The sequence below is a fragment of the Muntiacus reevesi genome, chromosome 7 (assembly GCF_963930625.1).
Source record: "Muntiacus reevesi chromosome 7, mMunRee1.1, whole genome shotgun sequence".
NCBI lineage: Eukaryota > Metazoa > Chordata > Mammalia > Artiodactyla > Cervidae > Muntiacus > Muntiacus reevesi.
Genome location: NC_089255.1, coordinates 34,834,629 through 34,855,821, shown reverse-complemented (window position 1 = coordinate 34,855,821; position 21,193 = coordinate 34,834,629). Strand labels below are relative to the sequence as shown.

Sequence of the window (21,193 nt, the reverse complement as noted above, 5' to 3'; positions counted from 1 at the left end):
TCTTCACGTTCTGCTTCTACCGCGGGAGCTTCGCTGACTTGGGCTCCTGCTGCGCTTGGCCTCTTCCACGCGGAGGTTGTTTCAGCCAGGTTAAAGCCTAGTCATGGCACCATAGATGTCAGACGAGTATATGCTCCTCGGTTCTTTGTCTCGTCACAACAAAGATTTGGAGTGACGGACATTAAAGCCCCCCTCGGCGCGTCACAGCTGTTGAGTCTTGGACAGACCATGTCATAGCTCTTAGACAAATCAGTGTTATAGCTCTATTTTATTTAGAAGTTAGCAGGAGAATCCATCCTTGAAGCGTGAGGGCATGTCAACCCAAAGACGCAAAGAGAAGAGTGCCCCAGCACTCGGGAGAGAGAGAAAGAGAAAGAATGAGAGAGCAAGAGAAAGAGCGCGCACATATGCTTGGGCGGGGGGTGGGGGCAGGGGGTGGAGAGAGAAAGCGCTTTGGCTCCTCCTTTTATGTTTTTTCCTCCCCCTGGGCTTGCCCTATGCAAATTGGGCTGAGCCAGGGCTGCTGTTTGTTTTACCTGAGGTCTTCACTCCGGTCCTCAGACCTTCGTTTGTTCTATTTTCGAGGGCTTTTCCCTTCCTTGTCTTTTAGCCACCGCCATTTTGGACTCCTGTTTTCTATTCTAACTACCTAACACCTGTCTCCTGTACAATGTCACACACCTCCATCCATAGTTCATCAAGCACTCTGTCTATCAGATCTAGTCCCTTAAATCTATTTCTCACTTCCACTGTATAATCATAAGGGATTTGATTTAGGTCATACCTGAATGGTCTAGTGGTTTTCCCTACTTTCTTCAATTTAAGTCTGAATTTGGCAATAAGGAGTTCATGATCTGAGCCACAGTCAGCTCCCGGTCTTGTTTTTGCTGAGTGTATAGAGCTTCTCCATCTTTGGCTGCAAAGAATATAATCAATCTGATTTTGGTGTTGACCATCTGGTGATGTCCATGTGTAGAGTCTTCTCTTGTGTTGTTGGAAGAGGGTGTTTGCTATGACCAGTGTGTTCTCTTGGCAAAACTCTATTAGCCTTTCCCTGCTTCATTCCGTACTCCAAGGCCAAATTTGCTTGTTAATTCCAGGTGTTTCTTGACTTTCTACTTTTGCATTCCAGTCCCCTATAATGAAAAGGACTTTTTTGGGTGTTAGTTCTAAAAGGTCTTGTAGGTCTTCATAGAACTGTTCAACTTCAGTTTCTTCAGCATTACTGGTTGGGGCATAGGCTTGGATTACCATGATATTGAATGGTTTGCCTTGGGAACGAACAGAGATCATTCTGTTGTTTTTGAGATTGCATCCAAGTACTGCGTTTCAGACTCTTTTGTTGACGATGATGGCTACTCCGTTTCTTCTAAGGGATTCCTGACCACAGTAGTAGATATAATGGTCATCTGAGTTAAATTCACCCATTCCAGTCCATCTTAGTTCGCTGATTCCTAGAATGTTGACATTCACTCTTGCCATCTCCTGTTTGACCACTTCCAATTTGCTTTGATTCATGGACCTAACATTCCAGGTTCCTATGCAATATTGCTCTTTACAGCATCGGACCTTGTTTCTATCACCAGTCCCATCCACAGCTGGGTATTGATTTTGCTTTGGCTCCATCCCTTCATTCTTTCTGGAGTTATTTCTCCATTGATCTCCAGTAGCATACTGGGCTACTGAGACACCAATTAGAGATATCCAGGGAACATTTGATGCAAAGATGGGTTTGATAAAGGACAGAAATGGTATGGACCTAACAGAAACAGAAGATATTAAGAAGGGGTGGCAAGAATACACAGAAGACCTGTACAAAAAGGATCTTCACGACCCAGATAATCATGATGGTGTGATCACTCACCTAGAGCCAGACATCCTGGAATGTGAAGTCAAGTGGGCCTTAGAAAGCATCACTCTGAACAAAGCTAGTGGAGGTGATGGAATTCCAGTTGAGCTATTTCAAATCCTGAAAGATGATGCTGTGAAACTGCTGCACTCAATATGTCAGCAAATTTGGAAAACTCAGCAGTGGCCACAGGACTGGAAAAGGTCAGTTTTCATTCCAATCCCAAAGAAAGGCAATGCCAAAGAATGCTCAAACAACTGTGCAATTGCAGTCATCTCACATGCTAGCGAAGTAATTCTCAAAATTCTCCAAGCCAGGCTTCAGCAATATATGAACTGTGAACTTCCAGATGTTCAAGCTGGATTTAGAAAAGGCAGAGGAACCAGCGATCAAATTGCCAACATCTGTTGGATCATTGAAAAAGCAAGAGAGTTCCAGGAAAACATCTTTAAAAAAAAAAAAATTATGAAACGCTTCATGAATTTGCGTGTCATCCTTGCTCAGGGGCCATGCTAATCTTCTCTGTATAGTTCCAATTTTAGTATATGTGCTGCTGAAGTGAGCACCAGGAAAACATCTATTTCTGCTTTATTGACTGTGCCAAAGCCTTTGACTGTGTGGATCACAATAAACTGTGGAAAATTCTGAAACAGATGGGAATACCATACCACCTGACCTACCTCTTGAGAAATCTGTATACAGATCAGGAAGCAACAGTTAGAACTGGACATGGAACAACAGACTGGTTCCAAATTGGGAAAGGAGTACATCAAGGCTGTATATTGTCACCCCACTTATTTAACTTATATGCAGAGTACATCATGAGAAACGCTGGGCTGGAAGAAGCACAAGCTGGAATCAAGATTGCTGGGAGACGGTGAGTCTAAGATGAAGTAACATTTCAAAGTAGCTTTAAATCCATGTCTTCTCTTTCTCCATCACCCTTTTCCCATGCTGCAGTGAAAACTGAAATTGAACTGGCAGAAATTGGTCTGTAAATATCCAAGCTGCCACCTCCTGCTATAGCTAGCAATTAGTAAACACGAGTGCCCCTTTTCATTGAGCTGCTCAAGTTCAGGACCTATACCATATTAAGAAAGGAAAATTAAAGCAGAATGAGTAGGGGGCCCCAAGTATTGAGTCTGTCACCTGTCAATGATTTATTTCCTTTCATTCAAGGTTGGAAAAAACTATCGTCAGTGAGTTTTGCAATGAAATTTTGAATTACATTTCAAATTTTAATCAGGAAAACAAAACCCCAGAGAAATAAATTCTGCAGGCCCCAAAGAGACACAAAAATGTGGCTCAGGGCCTAGGAATTCACACTAAGGAAAACAACCTGGTTAGAGCAACTAATTAAGAACCTAAAAGAGTGACAATGGCTCCTCTGAATCTTTTTGCTTAATTAGGGCTTTATGAACAGCTTCAGTTAATAGACCTGTCAATTCAGTAATATTCTCTTGAAAAACAATTTCACTGAATTAACAACTCTAATATTTACAATGTCTGTTTAGCAACACCTTGCTGTTTACAGTTATTTAGGAACACCTAATGAGCCCACTTGCTAGGTCATAGATTTGTCAATTTAGGATCCTAAGGCCTGATTCAAAGGAGACCCTGTTACTTTGGCTATCCATATTCTCCATTACAAGCCCTTTAGAATGTAAGAACATTTTATACTGCTTTTTAAGGGTAACTTTACTACCTGGGAAGAGGTGATAAAATGGACCTTGAAATTTCATTTTAGAATAGTTGGTAGATGTACAGAAAAGCTATGAAGATAGTACAAAGAAATCCCATGTACCCTGCACCAAGTTTCTTCTAATAGTAACATATTAGTATAGTACATGTGTTATTAATTGACTAAAGTTAATGCTTTATTCACATTTCCTTATTTTTCACCTAATGTCCTTTATCTGTTCCAGGATCCCATTGAGGATATTATATTTAGTCATCATGTCTCTTTAGGCTTCTCTTGGCTGTGACACCTTCTTAGACTTCCTTGATCTTCTGCCCAATTTTTTTTTCCATTTATTTTTATTAGTTGGAGGCTAATTACTTTACAGTATTGTAGTGGTTTTTGCCATACACTGACATGAATCAGCCATGGATTTACATGTGTTCCCCATCCCGATCCCCCCTCCCTTCCACCCATTTTTTATTTTTTTAATACTGAGTTGTATGAGCTGTTCGTATGTTTTACAAATTAAGCTCTTGTCCATAGCATCATTTGCAAATATCTTCTACATTCTGTAGGTTGTCTTTAATACTCAAAATGCCTTAGTTATAGCCTTTATTCTTTCATTTAGAATAGTGATTGAGCCTGTTATCTTTTACAGTAGATGCTGTAGTCCCCAAATGACTGATTATTTTTACCTTATGAGCTCACAGTAGAGGATGGAATTTTGTATCAGCTGGTGGGAGAAGGGAGGAGCCAAGCCCAGGCCCTAGTGTAGGCCCAACTTCAGTGAGTTGAAGGAAAGTAGACAAATCCCCAAGGCATACAGCCTGTGAGTTAGATAGAACCTGGACTTCAGCAGAATGGCAGATGGTAGAACTTCCTCTTCTTATTCTCAGTTGCAATTCGCTAGATTAGAACTCCAGGAGCTAATGGTTACAATATGCTGGCCACTCCTGGAGAGTTTTCTGTGCTACCTATGCTGCCCCATTCCAATGGCACTATACTAGTACACTGAGCTTACATTTCTTGCCCCTGTATAGTAGAGCCCAATCATGATCTGTTCATCCAGGGAACTCTTCATATTTAGTTTTTTGGGGCCCTAACCTCACTCTTATTTGTACGTATAATATATCCAGGGTTGAGGAAGTGATAATAACCTACGCTATTTGCTCAGCTTGTCAGAAGACTAATCATTTAACTCATACCCTTTTTATAGTTTTACAGCTTTTATTAACTGAACGAACGCTATGCTAGACATTGGTGATATGTGATGAACACGACACAGTCATGTTTACCACCTTCAGATTTCTTTCTGACCACGTTGGTTTCTTCAATCTCGGCACATGCTGTTTCCCTTTCTAATTCCATCTTCCATTTCCACTTTGTATACTTTTATATCTCAGCTCAGATAGCACCTTCCCTGACTGAGCACCCATTTTATGTGTCATTGTGCTATATTCTACCACAGAGTTAGATAGCCAGATGCCATGTTAACAGTCCTTTGAAAAGGTATTATTTACCAGTTTTTAAATGTTTATCTCACTCCCATATAGCCAAGCAGCCTCCATTATACCAATAGCTGACTAGAGAGCTTCAACTGGTAAATATTAGTATCAGTGTGTCATTATGTACCCAATATAGAGTAAGGTCATAGGTGTATCCTACTTTTTAACAATACCCTGGCAAGTAAGGATAGTAAGAGTGCTGGTTTGGTTTTGTTAAATTTTGAAAAAAATCATGGAAACAAATATGTCGGTTTCCAAATCATTTGCTAGTGGACTCTATAAAGATATAACATGTATGTGTGTTAGTCGCTCAGTTGTGTCTGACTCTGCGACCCCACAGACTTCTCTGTCCATGGGATTCTCCAGGCAAGAATACTGGAGTGGATTGCTGTTCCTTCTCCAGAGGATCTTTTCGACCCATCTCCTGCACTGCAGGCAGATTCTTTACCATTTGAGCTACAGGGAAGTCCTGAAGATGTAATCTTGCCTAACTATTTGAAATCCTTAAAATACACATGGTTGATGGTGGTTGCCTTTAAGAGAATAGCAGTTGGAGAAAACTTCTGTGTGTGCTTTGAATTTTATTATATGTATTTCTTATTCAAAAACTCCCCCCAATTTTTAAATTATTTTTGTCCGTGTTGTATGGCTTGTGGTATCTCCCTGACCAGGGATCCTCCCTCCAGGGATCAAACCCAGGACCCCTGCAGTGGAAGCATGGAGTTCTCTAATTACTGGACCACCAGGAAATTCTCCAAAATCTTTTAAGCCCATTTCCCCTCCCTTGCAACTGCTGAAAGAGCTGCTGGTTAACAGTTTTCTGTTTTTTAAATAGCCTAAAGTTTTGAAATGACCAGGTTCTAGAACCTTGCTGCTGCTGCTGCTGCTTAGTCGCTTTAGTCATGTCCAACTCTGTGTGGCTCTATGGACTGTAGCCCACTAGGCTCCTCTGTCCATGGAATTCTCCAGGCAAGAGTACTGGAGTGGGTTGCCATGCTCTCCTCCAGGGGATCTTCCCAATCCAGGGATTGAACCCTGGTCACCTGCATTGCAAGCAGATTCTTCACCACTGAGCCACCAAGGGAAGCCCCTCCAGGGCATTATATCTATTTAAAAAAGTAGATGGTAAACTGCCAGTGTGAGACTGTCAAGACTAGTGCCATGACAGGCGCCCTGAGCTAGGAGTGGGCCTAAAGGTGGGGTGATTCTCCTCCTCCTCCAACAGGCCACCAGAGGCTAGCCAATCAGCACGCGCCCAGTAAGCCTCCAGAAGAGTCCCCTGAAAAGTCCCGTGCGCGCGAAAGTTTTAAAGTGTGTTTGACCAATGAAATTGCTCCGCAAACATGTAACCAATCCGCTTGCGCTAACTACTCACTGCTTATGTTTGAAATTGAGCACCCTATAAATGTGTGTGGAAACTGAGGCTCAGGGCTCTGACTTTGCACCACTGCGTTGGTTGCAGCAGGGGCCCTGACTCGAGTCAGCAATAAATTTCCCTTCCTTTGCGTGTTAAAAAAAAAAAAGATTGCTGGGAGAAATATCAATAACCTCAGATATGCAGATGACACCACCCTTATGGCAGAAAGTGAAGAAGAACTAAAAAGCCTCTTGATGAAAGTGAAAGAGGAGAGTGAAAAAGTTGGCTTAAAGCTCAACATTCAGAAAACTAAGATCATGGCATCTGGTCCCATCACTTCATGGCAAATAGATGGGGAAACAGTGGAAACAGTGGCAGACTTTATTTTTTTGGGCTCCAAAGTCACTGCAGATGGTGATTGCAGCCATGAAATCAAAAGACATTTACTGCTTGGAAGGAAAGTTATGAACAACCTAGATAGCATATTAAAAAGCAGAGACATGTGTGCTCAGAGCAGGGGGCCTGAAGAAATGGCTTGTCTGTTTATAACACACCCGACAGGAACCTGGGTTCACTGTGATGCGGGGCACAAATGTGTGGCCTTCCTGTGAACAGAAACCCGACTTGTGTCCCCTGCACCTCCACGTGGCTGCTGGCAGGGCCAGTGCTGGAAGGAAGGCTGCAGCATGTGGTGGGGGAGCTTGCCCCCGGATCCTGTCCGATCCACGCCTGGGTGGGCCAGGGGTGGTCTCATAAACGGTCTGAACCTCTCATTTCAAGGAGAAAGAAAAAGATTCCAACTGTATGCCATTCTGCAAAAGGCAAAACTCTGGAGACAGTAAAAAGATGAGTGGTCATCAGGAGTTTGCAGAGAGGAATGTACAGAGGACAGAAGTTTTCATGAGCAGTGAAAGTGCTCTGAGCGACATTACAATGATAGATATATATGGTCATACTTTTGTCCAAACCCACAGAATATGCAACACTGCTCTGCTCATTAAAGTGAACCCTAAGGTCAACTGGGGATGTTTTGATTATGTGTCAATGCAGTCATCCTTGGTCTAAAAACAAAAAAAGAAGAGGTACCGTTCTGTTGATAATGGCTGTTCATGTGAGGGGAGGGAGAATATGGGGAATTTCTGTACGTTCCTGTCACGTTTTATTGTAAACCTAAAACTGCTTTAAAAAAAGAAAAAGATCTCCAAAAAAAAATTTAACAGTGTAGACATTTTTGGCAAAACTTGTTTCACTTTTATGTATGTATACGTATTATATGTGTGTGTGTGTTTGTTGGATTGTGATATAAAATGTATTTTTTTTTAGATCAAAAAAATAAATAAATAAAAATTAAAAAAAAAAAATAATAAAAAGCAGAGACATTACTTTGCCAACAAAGGTTCGTCTAGTCAAGGCTATGGTTTTTCCAGTGGTCATGTATGGATGTGAGAGTTAGACTGTGAAGAAAGCTGAATACTGAAAAATAGATGCTTTTGAACTGTGGTGTTGGAGAAGACTCTTGAGAGTCCCTTGGACTGCAAGGAGATCCAACCAGTCCATCCTGAAGGAGATCAGTCTTGGGCGTTCATTGGTAGGACTGATGTTGAAGTTGAATTTATTCAGGCTCCAGACCAGAATAAACACCCACACACCTCCACATGTAGAAAAGGGCAATGGAACAGATGTCAGAAGGCACAGGAGAAAAGGCAAAAGTGCACAAATGCTGATTGCTGGTGCAAAGCAGAACTGTGGGCAAAGAGCCCCTGAGGCCAGGTCTCGAGCTAACAGAGTCTGTACATTGGGAAAGATGAGTCAGGGAGGGGCTGAGATAGGTTCATTCTTAGGAGTTAACTAAGGAGGCAGGACAAGGAGGTGAGGATCTCACAGCTGCATTTCCCACCCCTTCTCTCAAGAAGTAGAACTTTTAAGGGGACCAATGCCAATTACAGATTCACTTGGATAAATAACCTTTTGGGGCTTGCCTGATGGCTCAGATGGTAAAGAATCTACCTGCAGGAGACCTGGGTTTGATTCCTGGGTTAGGAAGGTTCCCGGGAGAAGGGAATGGCCCACCCACTCTAGTACGCTTGACTGGAGAATTCCATGGACAGATGAACCTGGTAGGCTACAGCCCATGGTATCACTAAGAATTGGACACAACTGTACGACTAACACTTTCACTTTTTTCTTTCTCAAATAACCTTTTAAACTATAAACATCCTGAAAATGGTTAGAATATCCAGCTCTTCTCACTGTGCATTATTTAACTGGGTTTCCCCCTCAAAATATTTGAGACATAATTAACTGTGTGAATGCTATATGGGCATGAGGGCAAAGAATTTTAGCCCTCTAAATTAGGGTGGGATGTTACTTGACTTGATTGGGTGCCTCTGGACAGTCCCAGTAATACTGAAGAATAGGGGGAGTTGGTGAAGAAATTGGGAGGTGCAGGGAAAAATGGGAGATGGCTAAAGCCAAAGTCTGCCTAGTTTGACTAAGAAATGAAATATGGGGAATTCCTGGGAGGTCCAGTCGTTAGGGGCTTCCCTGGTAGCTCAGACGTTAAGAATCTGTCTGCAATGTGGGAGACCTGGGTTGGGAAGGTCCCCTGGAGGAGGGCATGGTAACCCACTCCAACCTTCTTGACTGGAGAATCCCATGGACAGAGGAGCCTGCAGGCTACAGTCCATGGGGTCACAAAGAGTTGGACACGACTGAATGACCAAGCACACCAGTGGTCAGGACTCCACACTTTCACTGCCAAGGGCCGGGGTTCAACCCCTGGTTGGGGAACTGGGATCCAGTAAGAAAAAAAAAAGAAAATGAATTATGGCCACACCTTTGGTGAACCATGGGGGGAGGAGGCGGAGGGAAGGCCTGCTATGGACTTCATTTGACCAACGATCCAGCGGGCCAGGTCCAGGATTGGCCACACAAGGCAACAGCAGAGATTAATCATATTTAGGAATATAGGCAGCTAGTGACACAAACCTGGTGGAAGGAGTCTGGCACACACTGCTGCAAACAGGCAACACCCACAGAAGACTAAATAATGCTCACAGAAGAGGGGGTGGGGAGGGGGGGCCAGTTACAGAGCACTTAAAAATGAGTAGAAGAAAAATACTCTGGGTTAAATAGAAGAAAAACATTCTGGGTGAAATTGTAACTTTGAACTTATTAACAGATTAGTTCAGTAGTATTCAGTGGCCATATTTAGATTAAAAAGCTAGTTTCATTTGTCAATATTGTGGTCTGAATAGCTACAGAAATATTTATTTAAAACTAACACTTTATAAAAAAAACCACAGAAATGATTTAGATTAAAAGCTCCAAGTTGTATTGTTTCATAGGTGTTATTGCTATCTATACCTTCACCCCATTATGAAGCCATTTCAGGTAACTTCCAGTTCATAAATTTACAGTGAGGTTACAGAGCCCAGCCAGGATGGGACAGAATGTGTTCCAAGTTAGGAAGGGACTTGACTCCTCAGTGATGTCTCCCATGGAGCATGTATGCTTCACTGTTTCTTTCTGCACGTCTTCTGGCTTCTCTGGTTGTGGCTGGTTTAGAGTCTCCTGATGCTAATGATGTGCTGCTTTTTGATCCTAGGAGGCTGATCCAAGCTTTCAGGCCCCCTCTCCTGTAGGCCCTAATTATGAACTGTGAGGTTCAGGAGAGCTGGACAATCTGAAGGCTGGGAACGAATGCTTGCTTAAGGGAGGAATTGCCATTCCAACATCAATTGTCTTTAATCCTACTGCAGAAACTGTTTTCATTCTGGGGATGGTGAGTCCTAGAAGATCATGGCCAAGAAGCAGATGTCCTAAGTAGCTTCCTCTGAGAGTCTATCCCCAAGAGAGAGCCATGTGGCCACCTGTTTTTTATCATATTTCTAATAGCTGTTCCATTTCCTCAAGGGCTGTTGTGAGATCATTTACTTGACTGCTACATAAGGTCTGTTGTTCAAGGAACTGGGCTCTCTCTTCTTCTTTCATCTTCAATTTTACCTTTAAGGCCTGCACGGAAAGACATTAAAAAACAAGAAAACCCACAAAACATTGACTCAGAAAAGACAATACAATAACCAGAACATTCTGTTCCATTGAGGAAGACCACTGGAATATTGACACACACTGTCTCTTTTTAGATTTATCTGTGTTGGCTTTAAGAACTGTTTTTACTACAGAATCTGTTATCTCAGCTGGAGCACTGAAATCCTCTAGGATTCCATGTAGTATCCCATGGTTCATCCAAGCAATTCCAAGTCCAGCCCCAAGAATCTGGGTTTCCTATTACAGGTTCCTCTGAGATATCAAGTTTCCACAGCATAGACTTCGTACAGGTGTCAACTCTCACCTGGAGGAATCTAGCATGTTGCACGCTGTTTCGTGCCCTGTGGACGTGAACATTTCTAAGCATCTTTAGAACAAAAAATTAGTTGAAAAAAATGGTGAAATCAAAGTCTTGGAATTTAGTTAATAGTAATGCATCAATATTTGTTTCTTAGTCCTGACAAATATACCAAGACAATGTAAGATGTTAATATTAGGGGAATTGAATTCTCTATTATTTTTGCAACTTTGCCACAATCTAAAATTGTTGCAAAATAGTTTATTAAAAATGAATAAACAGATAAATAAAAGAGTCCTCCACAGACCCTCCTATTGTAGTAAGAAATGGTAATTTTGCCTTGGGGTGATGTCTGCCTCTCACCTGTAACTCTTCCATCTGCTTTTTGGCTGTTTCGTTAAAAAGCTTCAGTTCATCTTGCAAAGTTTGTAACAGTAGCTAAGAGAAAAGCAGAAGCAAATATAGTAACAGATCTTTATTGAAAGGTGAGAACTTTTCTTCAAATAAATTCATCTCCTCACAGGAGTTGAATTAGATGATCACTAATATCCTTTGCATTCGGTCATTTACTGAGTGTCCACACATGTGCCAGGCTCCTCTGAGAAACAGAGCCCACAGGAGGGACAGAGGACTACAGCTCCACATGCTCCGCGCTACACAGGCCAATATGAACGAAAGGCAGTAGCCACTGAAGGGGTGACTAAGTTGCCTTGGGGAGCTGAGGAAGGTATCCATGCCTAGTATTCTAAGATGACAACCTATCTTCCTGGGAAAGAGATCATAGAAGCTCAAAAGGCTTTAATCACAAACAAATTACCTTCCTACTTCTGGGAAGGAACCAAAGAGAGGACAAATTTAATTCGGGTTGGACCTTTGTAAGACACAGTTCTTAGCAAAGGAATAAGGGGGAAATTTTCATAAAGCGTAGAACAGAGAAACCAGAAAGCTGTCTCCACTAGTCCACCCTACTATGGGTTTTAATGTAGTACATTTTCAACTTAGACTCACTCTTATTTTTAAGCACAAAATCACCCTTAAGGAAAATATGCTATTTTGAGTACACATCCAACCACCCTCTTCCTGGATAACCAAAGGCTGCTTCATGGGCTTTGCCAAGCATATGGCAGAGACCCGCTTAGATCTGTAAGGCCTCACTCTCACTGGCCCCTCGCCCCCTCACACCTGCCCCCTCACCATGGAGTCCATGTGATCTGCGGTGGAGTCCTGCTGTGACGCCAGGGTCTCAGTGCCTAAAACCAGTAGAAACAACAGAGTCAGCCCTGCCTAGGGAATTGCAACTTAAAAGAAAATAAAAAGCCCTCCACAGGAGTATTCATGAGGGAAACTTCTCTGAGGATCTGGGCCTGGACTCTCTCCCCTGAGCTTTCACCTCGGCAGGGTTCCCCATGCCTGCTATCCAGAGCTGGATTTTACTTCCCCTTCCTCTCCAGGTATGGATATGGCCAAAACTTTCTCCTCAGCTCAGCAGAAAATTTGTCCAAAAGAAATGTATAGGTTTTGGGTCTGTTTACAGTCCATAAAACTATTTCTAAAATCTTTATAGGCCTTCAACATTTTTATTGTAAAAACAATGCATATATATAGGCAGTTAAAATCATGTAAAAACATATATGGTAACTATAATGAATACATCCTAAAATGCACTATTTTAATGGTCTCTAGGTAATCCCTTCCACTGTTTCCTCTTAGACTGCCCTCTAGGGACAGGGTAAGAACAAGAATCACATTTTAACCATCATGACTTAGATTATTAGCCAGCTTCAGTATCATCTCTCTCTCTCCACCCATGAAGATTCCTTGTGTGCCATATCCCTTGAAAGAAAGAAGACATTTTTGACCTATTTGCAAGAACATACCTGTCAGCATCAAAAGAATGGCATAAAGTGTTCAGGTAAGAAAGAGATAACCCTCTCTACCCAACATCTGAAACGCTCTTGGGCAGGAAGAGTCAACATCACCAGAGACCAGAGAGGCGCTCCCTGAAACCTTCAGGGCTTTGGGAGGCAACCCCTGCACTGACCAGGTCAGCTGACACACAGCCCAGAATCGCTCAGGAAAGGGCGCATGCATGACTCCTCTGACGGCAGTTCTTACCTGGGGTGAGGCCTTTGCTTTCTAAAATTGCCAAACAGTTGTCCTGAAACTTCTCCAGCAGCTCTACTTTTTGAGTCAGGTCCTTCAGCTCTCCCTGTTGGGGTGAACATGCAGACGGGTCAGGCCCATCCCATTCCTCGGGAACAGCCACAGCACAAGCCCAGTGTCTTTTCTGCCTGCCCTCAGGACCACCTGGTGTGGTCCCTCAGGTGTCCACACGCATCACCAGGGCAGCTGATGGCAGAGGCCTGGTGAGTCTCTCACCTGAGTTTCAATCAATTTCTGGTGCAACTGCTTGTTGACAGCCTCTAAGAGCTGGTTCTTATCCTTGAGCTCTTCTTCCGATTTCTGTTTACTCAATGGTTTGTAGCTGTAATGATAATTGTACTTAGATGAAGAGGTGGAGGGGTTAAGAGTATGAGCTATGGAGTTACACAAACTGGCTGGTTCAAATCATGGCCTCACCACATAGTGGAATATAACCTTCAGGGAGCTCTGTAACCTCTCAGGTTGTTTCCTTATTTGTAGAATTAATACCCTCATCTCATAATATTATTATTGTGAAGGATAAAGGAGAATACATGTGCAATTCGTGGCAGAGTTACTGACCCATAGTAAACTTTAATCAGTAATAGCCATTATCATCATCAATATTGAATCTTTTTAAAGTTCTCTGAGTCTGTCTTAATAGTATTTTGTCTTTAGAACTTTTAAGACATGCTCAAATAATAGATGTGGAATTACAACCTATTTCTACAAACTTTCCAGCTTATATTATTTCTGCCTTCGGGACTGTAATGGCCAAGCAAGCCTCAAGTATAGAAAGATGCAGCCTTCTCCAAGATTTTACCACCAGCAGTAGAACACTCATTTTGAAATCACTAACACATGCAGTTTCTCCCATCCTGAGGGCTTCCTGCTCTTGTTAATGGGCCATCACTGGGTTTTAAGCAGTGGTCCTGGCATGGAGCCCCCAAACTCCTGTCTGTTACTCAAGATTGTCACATCATCGACTCTTGTCCTGACATTGGGTCTTAAGCCTGGCTGTGTCTCACCCCTGAAAATTCCATTCCAATTTCTGGGGTGGCACCAGACTCCAACATGGTAAAACAAGTCCCATGAGTGATTCTGATGTACAACCAGAGCCCCACTCTGTATTAAGCCTCACTACCCTAAAGTGGTGGCCAAGTTTCGTTTACCCTGATGCTCACCTCTTCCTGAGGTTCCTTCTGGAGGTGTCTGTAGCCTTCACCTGCCTAGAAGCAAAAACAAATCAGGATGTTAACTAGCCTTACTGTGGTGATCATTTCACAGTATTTACAAATATCAAACCACTATGTTGCATACCTGAAACTAACACAATGTTATATGTCAACTATACTTCAATTAAATAATAATAACAAAGGAATCAATCACAGAGAATCATGGTACTGTTGTTACATATCTTGTGAACAAGGAAGAACAAAAAGAACTTGATTTTCTAAGGCAAGAACCAGAGGTTACATACAGTGCAGACACTACAAGTTTGAGAAGCTCTGAGGCACCATGCACTTTTGTTTCCGCCCAGACTGTTGAAAAAGGCTTATGAATAAGGGAATGGGCTCCCTTCCTGACCACACTGACAGCCTGAGAGACCTGCTCCTGTTCAGAATGGTAATGGCTACCTCATGTCAACCTGACTCAGTGGGAGCTGAGCACTGGGGGAGGGATACACAGACACACTACACCAGGCTGACCTGTGCTCACACTAGCAACCTAGGCTCACAACTAGCACCGACCTGCCATGACTACCACTTAGGGCTGGTGTTTGGCTGCAGTGCTGCTATTTGTACATGCACAGCAAATGCTGAGAGAGGAAAAAAATATCTATTATAACCTTGGCTGCACCTCTTCTGAGCTGATCAACACGGAGGGTTCTGAAAAACAGCTCAGCAATGCTGTGATGCTTTGGGCCACTGACTACAGGCCAATCCATCAGACACCTTGTGCTCTCAAAACCCTAATTCTTGGTACTGAACAATTTCTAACCAGAAGTTCTATTTGGATACCGATGTTCTGACTCTCACCCATTCTCTCGTCTCGGTTTGATGATTTTTGTAACATCATTCTCTGAAGCTCCCGAATGAGGTCTGGAAACATCAACTTCTTTGGACTTAACAGGTAACTGGCTCTTAAAAGTGGCTCGAGTTTGTGCATCTGCAAAGGAAAACAAGAGGGTGAAACCTCACACATCATGAACAACAGCTGCCAACTCTATAAATCCTGAAGAATAAAACTGATGGACCAACTGGGAATAGAAACCAAAATTCTTTAATTGTGACAGTGCAGTGTGTTTGAGGGTGGACAGAAGCTTGACGATACAGCAAACAGAATGGCCAGAGGGTGTAGATGTGAAGGTGGAGATTCATATAAGTAAAGAACACAAGAGGCAGTGTGGCTGCCAGCAAGGCAAAACACAGCTGGACCCTGCCTCACACAGCAGTTCAATGGGACTATCTCATTCTGCTCTTAAGCACCCTGCCTGCTCCCCTAAGCTACATGAAAGCTGTTTCAAGCTTCAACTGTTGCTTAGTTGTTTTAACCAGACTGGCTCACTAACTAGTTCTCTAAGACAGTGGTTCCCAAACTTTTTGGCACTAGGGACCAGTTTCCTGGAAGACAATTTTTCCTCAGACCAGGGGTGGGGTGGGGATGGTTTCAGAATGCTTCAGGTGGATTACATTTATTGTGCACTTTATTTCTATGATTATATTATCAGCTCCACCTCAGATCATCAGACATTAGATTCTGGAGGCTGGGGCCCCCTGCTTTGCAGATGTCTTTGTACCTCAGCATCTAGGAGAGTATCTGGCATATTAGCAAAAATTCAAAACCTGCTTACTGAGTAAACGGAACATGTCACAGTTTCACAGATCATCTCTAAACTAGCTCTTTTCGTCATCTTCTCCTCTTCCATGCTGGCCTTTACCATCCATTTTTGTTTATCCATCTTTAAGTTTAGAGTTTCACATAGGTTCCTTATTTGGCATTCTGTTCTGATCCTGGTAGGCTATTGCCAGATAACCAGAGAAATGGCCCTGACATGGCACTCTTCTTCCCTAGAAGAGGCATCTGCCTCCTAGCCCTTATGCCGCCCTCCATCACACACCTTTTTTTTCTTCCACACACACCTCTTTCTACCACCTTCATTCCATAGCAAATCCAAGTAACTTGTTCTGGAGTTAAGTACTCACCCGACTCCATCTAATACATGCAAAGGATTCTTCTACTTTATACCAACTTTCACTTTGTTTACTGTAAAACGGCTCCTTTAAAAACCTGTGTCCATACCCTGGTTTCTGAGAAGATTTCACATGCCCTGAGGCAACTACACCTATATGCCACAATCACTGAGCCCGCCTAGAGCCTGTGCTCTGCATCACGAAAAACCACCACAATAAGAATCTCCCACTCTCCAAAACTACAGAAAAGACTGCGCAACCAAAAATAGAGTTTGACCTATCTTAAGTTGAAGAAATCAACAATTAAATCAAGATGAAATGAGGTACAAAGCACTGAATTGCAGGCATTAGGAAACTTTGTGTTTGATAAAGATTTATTTTGATGACTTTAGCTGCTCAACAGTTTGGAATAAATATGATGTCTCAGGCTAACAAATTATTTCATTTATAGGTACACTCAATGGGCACTGACATCCTATTTTCCACACTCTTTCACACAAAGCAAGTATTAAAAAGGTTCTTTCTGATATCTGTCTGAAGTAAAAGGTAACCTTGGGTGAATGAATTTACCTTCTCCTCTCTCAGGTTATTAATAAGTTACACATGATAAGAAATATCTCATGTAAAAAGGTATCAACAGCAAACTGATCAAAATTAACACTCTTCATTGACTAGAATTGGTTCCAATAACCCATATTTGTTAGAACATAAGGATGGTATTGCAGGAAAAATTTAGCAGGGTTTAACAAAGACTATCTTCTTAAAATGAGAGATGCTAAGGCGGGAACTGGATGGCTAGTGCCAAGGATGGAAAGACTAATTTTTCACTGTATATCATTTCCAAACTTTGGATTTTTTTTAACATGTGTATATGTTATCTGTTTAAAAAAAAAAAAAAAACTAAAAAACAACCAATGCTTGCCTAACATCAAAAAACCTGGAAGGCAGCCTAAAAATGTTAAAATATTGAGGTTACATATGACCGTAAAGCTGGGACAGGGAAAGAAGCAAAAAGATGAAAACTTCCAGTTTGGGTGGGGAGATGCCAGTCACTCCCCACTGCACTTAAGACGCCGCTTTCTAAGGGAAAGGCAGTGTAAGACTGAGTCCAGTTCCTCCATCAACTCCTAAGCCCTGCTGATGACAGGATTGCCATTCAGGTGTTCTGAAGCAATATAAGACAAACAGAATCCTGTAAGGCCTTTGGAGAAAAGCCTATTTACTTCACAGGTCAATCCTACTACCCTCATCAATCAGTTGCATGGAGTCACCTGGGAAAGGATCCTAAATAGCTGCTTCAAAACCTTCTACCACCACCCGGTTCTCATGTTGGAAGCCAATTCTCTGCTATAATCTCTAGATTAGACAACTCGACAATTGCAGAATTTAGAAGATGATTTCAACTCCAAGCTGAGTAACACAAAGCAAAATAGCAAAGCAATCAAACATTGCTTTTAATCATGCCTCTTCTCCCAAAGTTCTGGAGTATTAGTTAGGCCTGATCCCTCTCTCTCCCTTTACTCAACAAATGTTTGCTGAGAATGTACTATATAAAGGACACTGTGCAGTTACAAATGGGAACCAGACAGGGTGTGAACCCTAGTGCTTCTCCCTAATTATCCTGCTTTTTAAATGACTCTCTTCTCTCCTCCCTGACAACAAACCCAGTCCCTCCAGACAGCCCAAGTCTGGAAACAAAACTGATAGGTATAAAATGGATCCCTAGCTTACTGCGAATAATATTGTAGAATAGTCAGCAACTTGAACCTAACTGGTGAATGCAGCAGTTTGGTTTGAAGCAGCTGGGGGGTGGGGCAAGTCTAAATTTCTACCGTACTGCCCTTCCCCTAACTCCCATCATAAACTAGACAGCCCGGTTCCTGGGGAGTTAGCAGGCTGTCAAGGCCGGTAGAATGCTCTCCCTTGCCGGTGCCACCCATTCCCGACAACATATCTGACGCCCCCAGACTCCTGGCCTGACCACCCCTGGGCCGGTTCGCAGTGTCAGGGGGCAAGGGCCCGCGGACACCCACCTGCGGGCAGGCCGCTGCTCAGCACACAGGAGGGCGGCAGGGTGTACACCGTCTTAACCACGCTGGTCATCGTAACGAGGCGGCGCGGCTGGGGCCTAGAAATTACGAGGTGAACGGTTACCCAGAGCCGGGCTAAGGAGACCAAGCAGGCGGAGGCCCCAGGAGAGCGCGACTCAGGAGAGCGAAAACCCTCCATTCCCAGCCCATCCCATCGACTCCCCACATCCAGCCCAGTTTCCTGCCCCGTGAGAGCCGAACCCAGGTGCCTGCTGCTGCTGCCCGCACGCCTCGTCGCTCTGGTTCAAAAGATGCTCGGCAATAACTGCCGTACCACAGACCACGTCTGCCGCCTGGGTTTCAAAGGGAAACTTCCGGCGACCGGGCGGAAGGGGGTGTGGTGCGCTCTCTGTAGGCGGCCATGTTGTACGGCAGTCACTGGATTGGGCGACGCCTTCGGCGGCTGCCATGCTGTACGGAAGATCTCAGTCGAGGCCAGAGTTTGCGCTTCCTCGCGTTGGGTATAGGAGTCCCCAGGTCTGGGCCGGGGGAAGGGAAGTGGTGCACTTTGCCGTCTTGAATGGAGCTATGAGCCACTGGCGTCATATTCTGGCCTTGGGACGGAAACGCAGTCACGTTTAGGGTCCTTGTCACAATCCTTCTCTTTATGTGGTCTGTGATTGTTAGGGATGGTGCATGATGCCGGAAAGCCAGGAGCACAGAGAGAGGTTGGTAGAAAAAAAAAACTACACGGTGGAGAGTGGCAGGTGAGATTTGGAGAGGGTTTGTGAGCTGAAATGCATGAGACACGTATCCTCAGTCCTAACTTTTAAAACACTTATCCAGAATTTAAGCTGAGATTCCAAGCTACTCCTAGCCAATGGGGCAGAGTTCTCTAACATTTAGTGCGCTAATTCATTTCATTCAACAAATATTCATTGAGCACCTGCTTTGTGTCAGACCATAGTTCTAAGTGGGTGGGTTGGATGAGGACAACAAATATGGAGACTAACTTGGGCTGTGCCCTCCTGGAGTTTACAACCCAGGGACCAGCAAATAATCATACAAACCTGTCAATTATATCTCAATTAAACTAGAAAAAAAATGTCTATTTATCAACTATAGTAAAACTATTAGGGGAGAGTACAACGTGCTGTGAGAGAAAAGCGGGGGAAACCTAGTTTAAATTGCAGAGTCAAGAAAGATATCTTAAGTGATGTTTGACTAAAAGGGGGAGGGAGTAGGAATTAACCTGATGAGGAATTCAAAATCCCAAGGTAAGAATGGGCTTTTCTTCAGTTCAGTTCAGTCACTCATTCATGTCTGACTCTTTGTGACCCCATGAACTGCAGGACACCAGGCTTCCTTGTCCATCGCCAACTCCCGGAGTTTACTCAAACTCATGTCCATCAAGTCGGTGATGCCATCCAACCATCTCATCCTCTGTTGTCCCCGTCTCCTCCCACTTTCAATCTTTCCCAGCATCAGGGTCTTTTCCAGTGAGTCAGTTCTTGGCATCAGGTGGCTAAAGTACTGGAGTTTCAGCTTCAGCATCAGCCCTTCCAATGAATATTCAGGACTGTTTTCCTTTAGGATTGACTGGTTTGATCTCCTTGCTGTCTAAGGGATTCTCAAGAGTCTTTTCCAACACCACAGTTCAAAAGCATCAATTCTTGGGCGCTCAGCTTTCTTTAGAGTCCAACTCTCACAACCATATATGACTACTGGAAAAACCATAGCTTTGACTAGATAGACCTTTGTTGGCAAAGTAATGTCTCTGCTTTTTAATATGCTCTCTAGGTTGGTCATAGCTTTTCTTCCAAGGAGCAAGCATCTTTTAATTTCATGACTGCAGTCACCATCTGCAGTGATTTTGGAGCCCCCCAAAATAAAGTCTGTCACTAATTCCATTGTTTCCTCATGTGTTTGCCATGAAGTGGTGGGACTGGCTCAGAAAGCTGAGTGCCGAAAAACTGATGCTTTTGAAATGTAGTGTTGGAGGAGACTTTTGAGAGTCCCTTGGACTGCAAGGAGATCCAACCAGTTCGTCCTAAAGGAAATCAGTCCTGAATATTCATTGGAAGGACTGATGCTGAAGCTGAAACTCCAATACTTTGGCCACCTGATGTGAAGAACTGACTTATTTGAGAAGACCCTGATGCTGGGAAACATTGAAGGCAGGAGGAGAAGGGGACGACAGAGGATGAGATGGTTGGATGGCATCACCGACTTGATGGACATGAGTTTGAGCAAACTCTGGGAGTTGGTGATGGACAGGTGTCGGGACCAGCTCAACAATGAACCAACCTGAGGGAGCAGTACTGCAGAAGAATAAGGAAAAATAAGACTCAGAAATAAAGTGGGGATCAGGGGGCTGATGCCATTCATAGGCAAAAGCCCAGATCCTAATTCTTGCATACCTTTATTGTTAACATCTACTTCCTTGTACATGCTCTAGAGATATCTGTTCTTTACAATCAGGAATTGTAAAGATCAGGGATAAAGATATAAAAGGCACAGTCCTCAATGTCAAACCTTCAGACATTTCATGACTCTGTTTAGCCCTTTGGCTAGTGACGCCCTTTCTCAGTCACTCCCTCAAGGCTCTGGTTATGGAAACATTCACTAGTGGTTTTCCATCAGTCACATCAGTACTTCAACAGCTTGTTTTCAAGATATTTTTCCACGATGTACTTTTTACTGCTCCGAGCCCTTCGCCTGGGGGTGATAAGAAAGTCATTCTTATTTTTCAAAGAAACCCTGTTAGTTATAGTAGAGGCCTGGGCATAGCCTATTCCCTACAACAGAGAGGCCTGGTGTGCTGGAGTCCATGGGGTTGCAAAGCGTAGGACACGACTGAGCGACTAAACTGAACTGATGGGACCGGATGCCATGATCTTAGTTTTCTGAACGTTTAGTTTTAAGCCAACTTTTTCACTCTCCTCTTCACTTTCATCAAGAGATGAAAGTGAAGCTCTTTAGTTCTTCACTTTCTTCAATAAGGGTGATGTCATCTGCATATATGAGATTATTGATATTTCTCCCTGCAATCTTGATTCCAGCTTGTGCTTCATCCAGTTTGGCATT

The 21,193-nt window shown here is 43.3% G+C and overlaps 1 protein-coding gene and 2 non-coding genes across 4 annotated transcripts; 1 reads left to right on the top strand and 2 right to left on the bottom strand.

The window, feature by feature from the left end:
* Nucleotides 1-2,308: 2,308 nt before the first annotated feature.
* LOC136172707 (U6 spliceosomal RNA) lies at nucleotides 2,309-2,415 on the bottom strand. The gene has a single exon (XR_010664059.1). It is a non-coding gene; the product is annotated as a U6 spliceosomal RNA (small nuclear RNA).
* A 4,476-nt stretch (nucleotides 2,416-6,891) lies between these two features.
* LOC136172797 (small nucleolar RNA SNORA11) lies at nucleotides 6,892-7,020 on the top strand. The gene has a single exon (XR_010664133.1). It is a non-coding gene; the product is annotated as a small nucleolar RNA SNORA11 (small nucleolar RNA).
* A 2,683-nt stretch (nucleotides 7,021-9,703) lies between these two features.
* On the bottom strand, nucleotides 9,704-18,576 carry KNSTRN (kinetochore localized astrin (SPAG5) binding protein). Of its 2 annotated transcripts, XM_065940659.1 has the most exons (9): nucleotides 18,368-18,576; nucleotides 18,110-18,204; nucleotides 14,922-15,051; nucleotides 14,067-14,111; nucleotides 13,120-13,225; nucleotides 12,856-12,949; nucleotides 11,935-11,990; nucleotides 11,104-11,178; nucleotides 9,704-10,406 (listed from the first exon to the last, which is right to left on the bottom strand). In XM_065940659.1, the coding sequence occupies exons 1-9, from the start codon at nucleotides 18,574-18,576 to the stop codon at nucleotides 10,275-10,277; spliced, it is 942 nt and encodes a 313-aa protein (XP_065796731.1). In that variant the 3' UTR covers nucleotides 9,704-10,274. The 2 variants fall into 2 exon arrangements, with proteins under 2 accessions (XP_065796731.1, XP_065796732.1); XM_065940660.1 differs by lacking the exon at nucleotides 11,104-11,178.
* Between the last annotated feature and the right edge of the window lie 2,617 nt (nucleotides 18,577-21,193).

Excerpts from the sequence above, each read along its gene's own strand:
- KNSTRN (XM_065940659.1), bottom strand. The coding sequence starts at position 18,576 with ATGGCAGCCGCCGAAGGCGTCGCCCAATCCAGTGACTGCCGTACAACA. Across the intron at positions 15,052-18,109 it reads GAGCAGCGGCCTGCCCGCAG|ATGCACAAACTCGAGCCACT; the intron begins GTGGGTGTCCGC and ends TTTCCTTTGCAG. Across the intron at positions 13,226-14,066 it reads AGAAGGAACCTCAGGAAGAG|CTACAAACCATTGAGTAAAC; the intron begins GTGAGCATCAGG and ends TTATCATTACAG.